General features: G+C 42.2%; 1 protein-coding gene across 4 annotated transcripts in view; it reads right to left on the reverse strand.

Annotated features, from left to right (window-relative positions):
- The window catches only part of FYN (FYN proto-oncogene, Src family tyrosine kinase), a 182,424-nt gene that overhangs the window by 1,850 nt on the left and 168,335 nt on the right, over nucleotides 1–12,239 (reverse strand). For all 4 annotated transcript variants that reach the window (XM_040428890.1, XM_040428889.1, XM_040428888.1 and 1 more), the window contains 4 exons: nucleotides 9,302–9,481; nucleotides 7,687–7,763; nucleotides 7,453–7,606; nucleotides 913–1,044 (listed from right to left, as the gene is read on the reverse strand). In XM_040428890.1, coding sequence (XP_040284824.1) covers nucleotides 913–1,044; nucleotides 7,453–7,606; nucleotides 7,687–7,763; nucleotides 9,302–9,481 — 543 coding nt within the window. The remainder of the gene's footprint in view (nucleotides 1–912; nucleotides 1,045–7,452; nucleotides 7,607–7,686; nucleotides 7,764–9,301; nucleotides 9,482–12,239) is intronic.

Below are 12,239 nucleotides of genomic sequence, written 5' to 3' on the forward strand. Positions count from 1 at the left end.
TTAGAACTTGATGGCAGCAACATGTCTCAAAAAAGTTGGGACAAAGACAAAAAAAACTGTTGGAGGAGCAATTTGCTACTGAGTCACATGGCTGGGTATAAAAAGAGCATGTTAGAGAGGCAGAGTCTCTCAGAAGCAAAGATGGACAGAGGTTTCCCCAACATAAAATTGCGAAGATTTTGAACCTTCCACCATCTATAGTACATAATATAATCAAAAGATTAAAAGAAAATGGAGACATCCATGTGCACACAAGACATCATGGGGGAATATTTAAAGTCAGTTTCGCTTGAGTCTGCATTGGTTTACTTCATACACATTTAGCAAATGTCACACGTTTTTTGATAAATTTGTTTTATCCTTAAACCTAACACGTTTGTCTAGAAAAGCTACTCCAGGGATATTTAAACTTTTTTTGCGACTTAAAAAAAAAAAATCCTCAGTGATAAATCTGGAGTGCAGCTAGCTCATTAACATACCTAACCACAGCCACTTTTCCACCCATATCTCAAAACTGGAGTGAGTGGTGTAAAACGCCAAAAGTCACAAAAAAGTGAGTCTAAAAAGGAGCAAAAGACCCATTTTGGGACTTTTTGAAGCCAGAATATATTTCTCTGTGTGTGTGTATATATATATATCCCCCCCCCCCATTAGTCTTTATTCAGTAGTACATTGAGTGATGTAGAAGGAAAGGAGGCATATGTACAAATCATTATAATCAGGCCTGTGATAATAGGTGCTATCGCACTTTCAACTTTGTATCAAGCAAAAAATTCAATGCAACTTCCTACTAAATGGAAGATAACTGTGTACTTGTACTACAATAGGTGGGTCATATATGCTTCACAACCCAACATAGTTTATATGGTATTTCTTACAGTTTAGAGAATACATGGAATAATTTGCACTCACCAGGATAGGGAACTCTTCCTTTTGTTACAAGTTCTGTCAGTAAAATACCAAATGACCACACATCTGACTTGATTGTGAACCTTCCATACAGTGCTGCTTCAGGGGCTGTCCATTTTATGGGAAACTTTGCACCTGTGGAAATAAATCACATTTCGGTATAATATACTGTATCCCATGTAAAAACATATTCCACAGAGCAAGACCAAAATAGGCAACTACATAATAACCTCTACATAATCGCTAACCCGGGGCCAGGCACAGTAATAATGCAAACCTGTCCATTTATTTCCATAGGCTGATATATTACCTAGATTGTAAAGCACATCTATGACTTATTCATGGACTGTTATAACACAATCCATCAAATAAAGAAAAGAGCCTACCTCCGATTTTAAACCAATAACTTGTACATGTCCTAATATACATATTTAACCACAATACTGTACTGTGCGCTCAACACTAACACGTAACATTATTGATGTATAATTACCGTACTATTCATTAAATTTTTTTACAAAATCTGGAGATTTATCAAAGACCTGCGTTTTACGCCGGTCTTTGAAATCTCCTGTGCTGCTGAAAAATGCGCCTAATCCCGCCCAATCCTCGCCACTCCCCCTGTTCAGAGCAAGGGCGGTAAAGAAATGCCACTTGTGACAAACTGTGTCACAAGTGGCGTTTAGAAACTGTGTTTGAGACTTTGTTGCACCACAACAAGTAGCACAAGGAGGTGATAAATCTCCCCCTCTGCGTTTTCCTGCATAAATCCCCATAAATAATTAACAGGAACATAGACTCTCTAGTAACCAAATGTGTTCACATGAAGAATCCTCAGCATAGCAGCGGCTGTAAAATAAAGGCTTGCTGTAATGTAAGAATAAGGCTACTTTCACACTTTCACGTAGCCGGAACTGGCTGCCGGATCCGTCAAAACGGATGCAAACGGATGGCATTTGTCAGACGGATCAGGATCCTGATCCATCTGACAAATGCATTGAAATGCTGGATCCGTCTCTCTGGTGTCACCTGGAAAAACTGATCCGACATTTATTTTTTTTCACATTATTTGCGGTCTGAGCATGCGCGGACTGCAATGCCGGATCCGTTTTGCTGAAACACTCGGAGCTGGATCCGGCATTAATGCATTTCAATGGGAAAATATGACGGATCCGGCATTCCGGCAAGTGTTCCGGAATTTTGGACGGAGATAAAACCGTAGCATGCTGCGGTATTATCTTCGTCCTGAAAAGTCAAAAAGACTGAACTGAAGACATCCTGATGCATCCTGAACGGATTGCTCTCCATTCAGAATGCATTAGGATAAAACTGATCAGTTCTTTTCTGGTATTGAGCCCCTAGGACGGAACTCTATGCCAGAAAAGAATAACGCTAGTGTAAAAGTACCCTAAAGCACAAACTATGGTACCTATACTGCATCTATGTTACACATTTGTGAAACCTATATAAAGTACCGAACGCAACGAACAGATGGATTGATGTGAATAAGATGGAGAACACTGGTCCATATGGTGTCATAATAACAACCGAATATCTGTGGGACATACAGTTCATTGTATAATTCTTGATTTGATTTAATCATATTTCCTACTTATTAGTCCAGGCTCAGGCACATAAAATATTAGTGACTTTGAAATAATAATCACGTGTAAACCTAAACGGCTGTCAATGATAATGCCAGATAATAACGCTAGAGAGCTCAGCAGAGGAACAAACACCATCTGTCAGTGGCAGAAGGTGGGGACCTGAGTGTCAGACAGGACGTGTTTGAGATAATGACCACATACTGTAATTATCAGGAAGAAATATGGCCAACTGTGATGTGTTCTGCTGTATTACAATGAGGAAAAATCATGCAATATTAACATAGACTCGAGGTATACAGATGTAACTGCTATGTATGGAATCAGCTAGAGCTTTGTCTGCTTTCTCTCCTACAATTTGGAGTAATCACTTTAAAACAAGCTCATAAAAAAGAGAGAAGGCGCCTTAAAATAATACTGCTGGCAGCTGTGTAACTTGACATGCGATCAAAGCTAGCATGCCTGACAAGCGGCAGAGCACAGCAGGAGGACACTTATACATGATCTAGACATACTTCTCCAAGCATTTCATCACACCTTCATCCCTTTAATTTGTCCGACTTGTTGCAGCATCCACCAATTTCTCTGGCTACTTCAAAGCTCTCTTTAGGTATTTTGATTACTACCTTCAGGAGTAACTGGTTGTTTAACCTCTTCATAACTGGGGACTGTTTATACTTGACAGTCATCAAACTCAAAGGCCTTTCTTGTTCACAGATCAGGGCATACAATGAATGCTGCAAATTTTTGGTGATGTTATTTTTAATTTTCCATGTCACTATCTACATTTAAAAAAATCCTAAAATATTGCATGCAGGAATTCTTTTCTACGCTTCAAAAATCTTCCTCTGAGCGGAAACCTAATGACCCTATTATAGTCTATGGGGTCTATAGGTTTCATTCGGCGCAGTTATGTGCCAAATTCATCCTGTCTGTTCTTCTGCTCCGAGTGTCTATTGGATTAAATGGGCATTAAAGGGGTTCTCCAGGCTCTCCTATATTGATGACCTTTCCTCAGGATAGGTCATAAATATCAGATTGGCGGGGGTCCAACACCCGACACCCCCACGCATGTGCCGTCTCTCTCTTTCTGCTCAACGCTACTGTCTATGGCAAAGCAGCATTGAGCAGGAAGAGAGAAGGGAGATGACACTTGCATGCCGTCTCCTCATACAGCCATCGATCCGCTGATCTGATAGTAAGGACCTATCCTGAGGAAAGGTCTTCAATATAGGAGAGCCGGGAGAACCCCTTTAAGCCCCAACCCTTTTCTAAACTTCCGGTTTTCACTGTGAGGTCATGCTAGTTAAAAGTGAAATATAAGAGTTGGTCCCCAGCTGAAGATGGAGGGGCTGGGAGGAAGAACACATTTCTATGACTTCAGGATATATGCTAACACTGGTTGCAGATGCTTATACAGAAAGAGTTATAGACAAACTTTACTTTGCATGTTATGCTTCTTTTCTTGTTTTTTTCAGAGTTTAGTGGTCCTTTAAGTGTCTTAAACACTTTTTCCGCTCGTTCCACAAGTCGGTGTGGTTTAGGCCTCATGCACACGACCGTTGTGTGCATCCGTGGCCGTTGTGCCGTCTTCCGTTTTTTTTCGCGGACCCATTGACTTTCAATGGGTCCGTGGAAAAATCGGAAAATGCACCGTTTTGCAGCCGAGACCGTGATCCGTGTATCCTGTCCGTCAAAAAAATATGACCTGTCCTATTTTTTTGACGGACAACGATTCACGGACCCATTCAAGTCAATGGGTCCGTGAAAGAACACGGATGCACACAAGATTGGCATCCGTGTCCGTGATCCGTGGCCGTAGGTTAGTTTTTATACAGACGGATAACTTCGTGAAAACTCAGATCCGACAGTATATTCTAACACAGAGGCGTTCCCATGGTGATGGGGACGCTTCAGGTTAGAATATACTAAAAGAACTGTGTACATGACTGCCCCCTGCTGCCTGGTAGGTGCTGCCAGGCAGCAGGGGGCAGCCCCACTCCCCCTGTAGTTAACACATTGGTGGCCAGTGCGGCCGGCCCCCCCCTCCCCTGTAGTTAACTCATTGGTGGCCAGTGGGCCCACCTCCCTCCCCTGTAGTTAACTCGTTGGTGGCCAGTGGGCCCCCCCTCCCTCCCCTGTAGTTAACTCGTTGGTGGCCAGTGGGCCCTCTCCCCTTCCTCCCCCTCCTAATTAAAATCTCCCCCCCTATCATTGGTGGCAGCGGATAGTACCGATCGAAGTCCCAGTTTAATCGCTGGGGCTCCGATCGGTAACCATGGCAACCAGTTAACTACAGGGGAGGGAGGGGGGCCGGCCGCACTGGCCACCAATGAGTTAACTACAAGGGAGGGAGGGGGGCCCACTGGCCACCAATGAGTTAACTACAGGGGAGGGAGGGGGGGGGGGGCCGGCCACACTGGCCACCAATGTGTTAACTACGGGGGGGGGCTGCCCCCTGCTGCCTTGCAGCACCTGCCAGGCAGCAGGGGGCAGTCATGTACACAGTTCTTTTAGTATATTCTAACCTGAAGCGTCCCCATCACCATGGGAACGCCTCTGTGTTAGAATATACTGTCGGATTTGAGTTTCACGATGTAACTCAAATCCGACGGTATATTCTAACATAGAGGCATTCCCATGGTGATGGGGACGCTTCAAGTTAAAATATACCATCGGATTGGAGAAAACTCCGATCCTATGGTATATTAACTCCTGACTTTACATTGAAAGTCAATGGGGACGGATCCGTTTGAAATTGCACCATATTGTGTCAACGTCAAACGGATCCGTCCCCATTGACTTGCATTGTAATTCAGGACCCATTTGGCTCCGCACGGCCAGGCAGACACCAAAACGACTTTTTTTTCATGTCCGTGGATCCTCCAAAAATCAAGGAAGACCCACGGACGAAAAAACGGTCATGGATCACGGCAAAACGGAACCCGTTTTTGCGGACCGCAAAAAAATACGGTCGTGTGCATGAGGCCTAAGCAGGAAATTGGTGTGTTTGCAGAAATGAGGGCTTGGCTTAAATTGCAACATTATGGGGAGATTTATCATCTCCTTGCACCTCCTTTTTGAAGTTGCAAACAGAATGTTTTTTAATCGCCATTTCTGCCAAATTTTGTCCGAAGTGGCGTTTCTGCACCATCCTTGCCACTTTCTGAAAAGGTGGCGTGGCAAAAGTGGGGCTAGCGGGACTGCCACATTTATCTTCATTTGTGAGCTGCTGTAGATTTTATTCTGGCGTATGGACTGCCAGAGGATGCACCACGAGGCCTGCGCTGGCAATACAGGAGATTTCAAAGACTAGCGTTAAATGGTGTCAAAGTTGTGCCACAAAATTCTGGCACAAAATAAGCCAACTTGGTATAAATGTAGACTAGACATTGCGCCAGATAATATATTTGGTGCATCTTTAGACTGTTTCTGGTCTAAACCTAGCCATATACATTAGACACCTGTTGGCTTTCTATCCCGATCCTGCCTGCACTTTGTAAACGTTAGATCTTTGGCTGAACCCTTAAGTTTACACTGTACACATATTAGACAGTGTTAGTAAATCTCACCCTGTGTGACTATAATGGACACATTATTCTTATGGTAACTGATCTGATGAATAATTTGAGGTACTGTATGTTTTTGGCTGCATATCCATCTCAGTGCAACTACACAAAGTATAGATACAAATTAAAACACATACATCACAAGGCACATTATATTTGGCACATTTCCCTTTCTTATGCCACTTCATAGCTGGCATACATAAACACCAATAAATTACACCAAAAATAGTGTTTGACTTTGAGGTACGGTAGGTGTAAAAGTGTCAAAAACACATTGAGTTTGGCATGATGAACCGATGTTCTGCATTTTCCATATGCTATATATTTCCGAGACTCGTTGCATTTCATAGTATTTGCATAGGGTTTGTAATGAGTCAGAATAACCTTTATTGACAGGTTATTATCTGCAATGTTATTGGCATGCAATGACAATGCTTCTTGTGATTCTCAGGACTAGAGCTATTTGTTATAAATGGGGCAGACTTTCCAGAGATGGCCAACCTGTGGCTCTCCAGCTGTTGTGAAACTACAACTCCCACCATGCCCTGCTGTAGGCTGATACATGTAGGTAGTCTGGACATGCTGGAAGTTGTAGTTTTGCAACAGCTGGAAAGCCGCAGGTTGGCCATCTCTGGTATAGCATATCCAGCCTCTCCACAGACAGTTTACAACTGTACTGCTAATGTCGAAAAGATATGGGTAAGCCGCACTACAACTTCAATATGCCTGTGAAAAATGTAACCAGTCCATATTGAAATGAATACAACCTGCTGCTGTAACAGTAAAGAATAAAGTCTCATGTACATGGCCATGAATTGCAAATTAGTCCTACTGTGCCTGCAGATTGCTATGGGTCCGCCATACTGTAAATGAGTTTGGCACACAGTTTTTTTTTCACGTTTTCTCCCTTACTCTCTAGAGGAATGTTCCTGGCCCCATCTTGTATACTTCCGGACTGACGGGGTCATGTGGGGCGCTGCAGCCAATTACTGGCCTCAGCAGTGACGTGGCAGTTTACACGTCTATACATGGTGTTATGCTGGCCAGCTACCTGTGTGCTCTCATATCAGATAGTGTTTCTCTATGAGATAAGGATATGATCAGGCACAACAGGAAATGTGTTAATAAGATATCTTGTGTTCACTGTACCAAGGCAAATCCAATTAAAAATGATCTGGCTGCTGATCAGACAGAAACCCAGGTATGGTGCCAATATGTGAAATAATCCTGTTACTGAATCAATAATACAGAGTTAGCCTTTGTGTGGCTAGCTTTAGTGCAAATATGTTCTTTATACACACTGCCCATACTGATCTGTTTTGCTAATTTTCTATCCCCTTCACAAGTGAAGTCAATGGAAATCCTCTTACCTTGCCTCGCTGTGTATTCATTGTCTTCAATTAATCGAGCAAGACCAAAATCTGCAATTTTGCAAATCAGACCATTTCCAACCAAAATATTTGCAGACCGTAAGTCTCTGTGTATGTAATTCATACGTTCAATATAAGCCATCCCAGCGGCAACCTACAAAAGCAAGGAGATAGTATCTGAAAATGACGTTCTATGGCATTCATGCGGCTTTTATAAAGAAAGAATGGTTTTACCTGGGCAGCCATATCCACCAAGTTTGGCAGTTTCAGGGCTCGTCCTTCGCCATCCTTGAGGAACTCTAGCAAGCTCCCTGCATGAAAACAATATACAAGTATTATTATAGGGCCGTACATTTATAGGGGTGTAATTACATTAGGGTGCAGGGGGCCATGGAAGAAACACCTGCAATTAACCCCTCCCCCACCAACCACCACCTTATAGCTTGGCTGAAACCCATAGTGTACCATTTACAGTTAATACAACCACAGAATATGTTTCCGATGTAAAGTATATAAAATTGAGCATCTCATGGAAACTGGAATATAATAAGAAATATGTTATGGAGATGGAAAACTTTACTAGGACTGCTCTTTGGATAAAACCGGTATATCATTTTGAAATAGCATGCTAAACAACCACAATGATGAGTGTTACACATTTCACTCTTCTTGTCATGAATGCATTTGTTGCTAAAGGTTGGCTTTTTTACATATCTCAGCTTGTTAGAGGGCTGGATCTCCTGAGGATAACTGTCACAGTTTATAATGTCAAAATGATGATCGGGAAAGCTGGAATCCTTTTAAGGCCTCCTGCACACGACCGTATCCATCTTGCAGTTTGTTAACTGCAGATCCACAAAATATGGTTGTGGTCCATACACATCCTGCATATTTTTCATGCCCCATTGTAGAAATACCTATTCTTGTCCAAAAATAGGCCATGTTCTATAACTTAACGCACGGATGTGGATGACATCCACATTTTTGTGCCCTCATAGACATGAATGGGTCTGCTTTCCAAAACGAGGATGCAGACCAAAAATATGGTCATGTGCATGAGGCCTAAGGCAGATTTACACAGACCTATTATTGGCAACAAATGTTCATGCAAACGCTCGTTCCTGATAATCGACCTATGTAAAGGTGCCACAAATCAGATCAGTTGAGATCATCGTTTATGTGGACACCTAAATCATCATTTCTGGGCAGCAGAATGTGCTGTCCTCATACAGAGAAACAATGACTCTGTATGTGGACGAGCTGTAGCAGTAGCATGCACTACTTTTTTGCGGTGCAGACAGCGCACCCATTGGTCGGTGCCCGTGCATTGCGGCCGGCACATGGTCGTATGCATGAGCCCTTAAACAGCCTTTCAAATTCTAGAAATTTCTCAAGGTAGGGTTTAGCCAAAGGGCTGATCAGGGTCATGTACTCATCGGAAACAAAAAAGGTACAATTACACTAAATTTCCATTGGTGACACAACACGAAAATGACTAACTAAAAGCATCTTTCAGCCAGTACTGCCACATTATTGACAACACTGCTTCATGGAAGGATTTTTATAGTGTTGTCAGTAAAACATATATTGCGATTACATTTGTTTATACATTTTCATCATGAATGGTAATCAATATGATGTAGATATAAACTGGATTTACACTGTAAGCAAAGAAGTGAATGCAGTTTGAGGGGCATGCTGGGAAAATTACAATATTCAGCTTGACGTATTTGTTGAGGGTTCTGATGTGGATAAATCTTTAGTGTTTGCAGATCTATTGCATTTCTATTGATAGTCCACGTTCTGGCATAAAAACAACATATAAACACTACTGATGAGAAGTTCTGACCTTTGCTCATGTACTCAGTTACAATGTAGATAGGTTCTTCGGACACTACTGCATAAAGCTGCACCAGTTTATCATGTTTCAGCTTCTTCATGATCTGAGCCTCTTCCAAGAAAGACTCAGGAGACATGGTACCCGGCTTCAGAGTCTTTATTGCCACCTTGGTATTTCCATTCCATGTACCTGGATTTAGTAATAAGTATAAAATTAATATAGGATCAACTCACATTTTCCCTGAATGCCGGACAGCAAAACACTTGAAGAAATCCACAGATCCATGCATATACACACCATTTTACATGCCCAAGACCCTAACATTAGCATCTGGACAGATCAACTTTCATTTGTAGATAATGTTTCAATCACTGCTAACACCTCTCCCGTGTACAAATGTGGGCTCATTCAGAGAACCGTATGAACGGGTTTTTCTGTTTATTTTAACAACCCCATTGAAGTCTATGGGGAAAACCACTGTACATAAGGTGCGGAATCACAAAAACAACTGACATGTTGGAGATTTTAAAATCCTCACAGCAGGTCAAGTTCCATACAGATGGAAAAAGCAAAGTAGATTTGTCAAATCGTATTCACTTTGTCCGTACTGTATTCCACGAAAAACCATGCAGAAAAACTGCATGTAATCCACATTGTGTGCAGTTACCCTAACTCTTTCGCCATCCTAGACCACTAGGGATGCTGGCATTAACCCTTTTTCCAACCTCTACTGCTAAGGATACTGACATTTATCGCTTCTCTGCCCTAGACTACCAGGAATCCTGACATAACCCCATTACTGCCCTAGATATCCAGGGATGGTATAATAAACCTCTTCACTTCCCTAGACCACCAGTGATGCAAACATTAACTCCCTTTTCTAACCTAGACTACCAGGAATGCTGACATTAACCCCTCCACTGCCCTTGATAACCATGAATGGTGTCATAAACCCTTGTTTGAACAGAGGCCATCTGTATGTAACAGTTGTCATACACAAATTCTTCACACAAGCGAGTTTTCCGCGTGGGTGCAATGCATGATGTGAACGCATAGCACCCGCACCATTCATTTAAATGGGTCTGTGTACAGCTCTGCGTTGTGTGAAAATCGCAGCATGTTCTATATTCTGCGTTTTCACGCAACCCTGGCCCCATAGAAGTGAATGGGGCTTCAGTGCAAAACGCCTTGCATCCGGAAGCAAGTGCGGATGCAATGCGTTTTTCACTAATGGTTGCTAAGAGATGTTGTTTGTAAACCTTCAGTTTTTTATCACGCGTGTGAAAAACGCATCAAAACGCATTGCACCCACGCGGAAAAAAATAAACTGAACGCAATCGCAGACAAAACTGACTGAACTTGCTTGCAAAATGGTGCGAGTTTCACTAAACGCACCCTGAACGCATCCGGACCTAATCCTTATTGGCTCGCTAATGGTGGCTACAAGCAAAGAAGATTGTTATAAGTATGTCTGTACAAAGAACTAATAAAGCATAAAGAGAATCATACTAAAGACGTGGAGCAGCACAGCCATATTAAGTATATTATGAAATGCTCCACAATATTAATGTTGCTATTTCTCTAACAAATGTGTGTCCAGATATTAATGGTAAGGCAACATATATAAGACATTATTGACTTTAAGACTACTGTTCTACTACATACATGCAATCACATACAATAAACATCTATAAAAGTTAGTTATTAAAGTTCATGGCATGGGATCTTTATCTAGAATTTGATTTAAAATTAAAAATGATTAATGTTCAAAAAATGACCAATGACAATGTTTGCAGTGTGGAGTTAACTTAACTGGGTTGAGCATGTGGGTGCAACCATAACATAAAAATCTTCAGAAAACCCACATACCCCATAAATACCAGTTAACAGATCCCAAGTTCTGAACACCAATAAACATAACAGACAATGCATACACAAGAGCACAATACTTTTAATGTCAAATGGTTCTGAGCTGAGCCATGAACGGAAGTCAAGAAATACGACTCAAAGGAGTCTGATTCCTAAAAGAATCAGAATAGGAACCTGCGCTGATTGCGGTGTAATCAAGGGTTAAAGAGATATGTATGTAAAGTACTCTGAGAAAATACCTTCTTTAAGAGGACGATGTCTCCGTGGAGTATCCTCCTTGTTAACTCAGGGAAGCAGATGTCCGGATGGCTTCAGGTTCAACCTTCTAGTGTGAGTGATGCTCCGGCCGGCAGAAAATCACTCGTGCGAGGGAACCACCAGTTTGAAGTCCGGGAATTTTGGCGTGTGACGTCACTGCACTGTGTATGGATGCCTTCAGGGGACAAAAAACTATCCTACGCGTTTCTGAGCAAGTTGGGCTCCTTCGATCCCTGACGAAGGAGCCCGACTGGCTCAGAAACACGTAGGATAGTTTTTTGTCCCCTGAAGGCATCCATACACAGTGCGGTGACGTCCCACGCCGAAATTCCCGGACTTCAAACTGGTGGTTCCCTAGCACGAGTGATTTGCTGCCGGCCAGAGCATCACTTACGCTAGAAGGTTGAACCTGAAGCCATCCGGACATCTGCTTCCCTGATATAACAAGGAGGATACTCCACGGAGACATCGTCCTCTTAAAGAAGGTATTTTCTCAGAGTACTTTACATACATATCTCTTTAACCCTTGATTACACCGCAATCAGCGCAGGTTCCTATTCTGATTCTTTTAGGAATCAGACTCCTTTGATATGTGTGTTCAAATTTAACAGTTAAAGCAGAAGACTGTGCCAGTGAACCTAGCAGCGATTCCCTCACGGGTAAGGAGTGTCAAGTGGTCACGGGAGCGCGGGTGGGCAGATATATATTCTAATAAATACGACTCGTTTAATGTTTCTACACTTCTTCAACTCATAAGATTTCTCAAAAAAATGCTCACTTTCTACAGAGTGTTTTATAAAATTTCTGCATCTTTGTATAT

This window comes from Bufo bufo, chromosome 4, assembly GCF_905171765.1.
Source record: "Bufo bufo chromosome 4, aBufBuf1.1, whole genome shotgun sequence".
Lineage (NCBI taxonomy): Eukaryota > Metazoa > Chordata > Amphibia > Anura > Bufonidae > Bufo > Bufo bufo.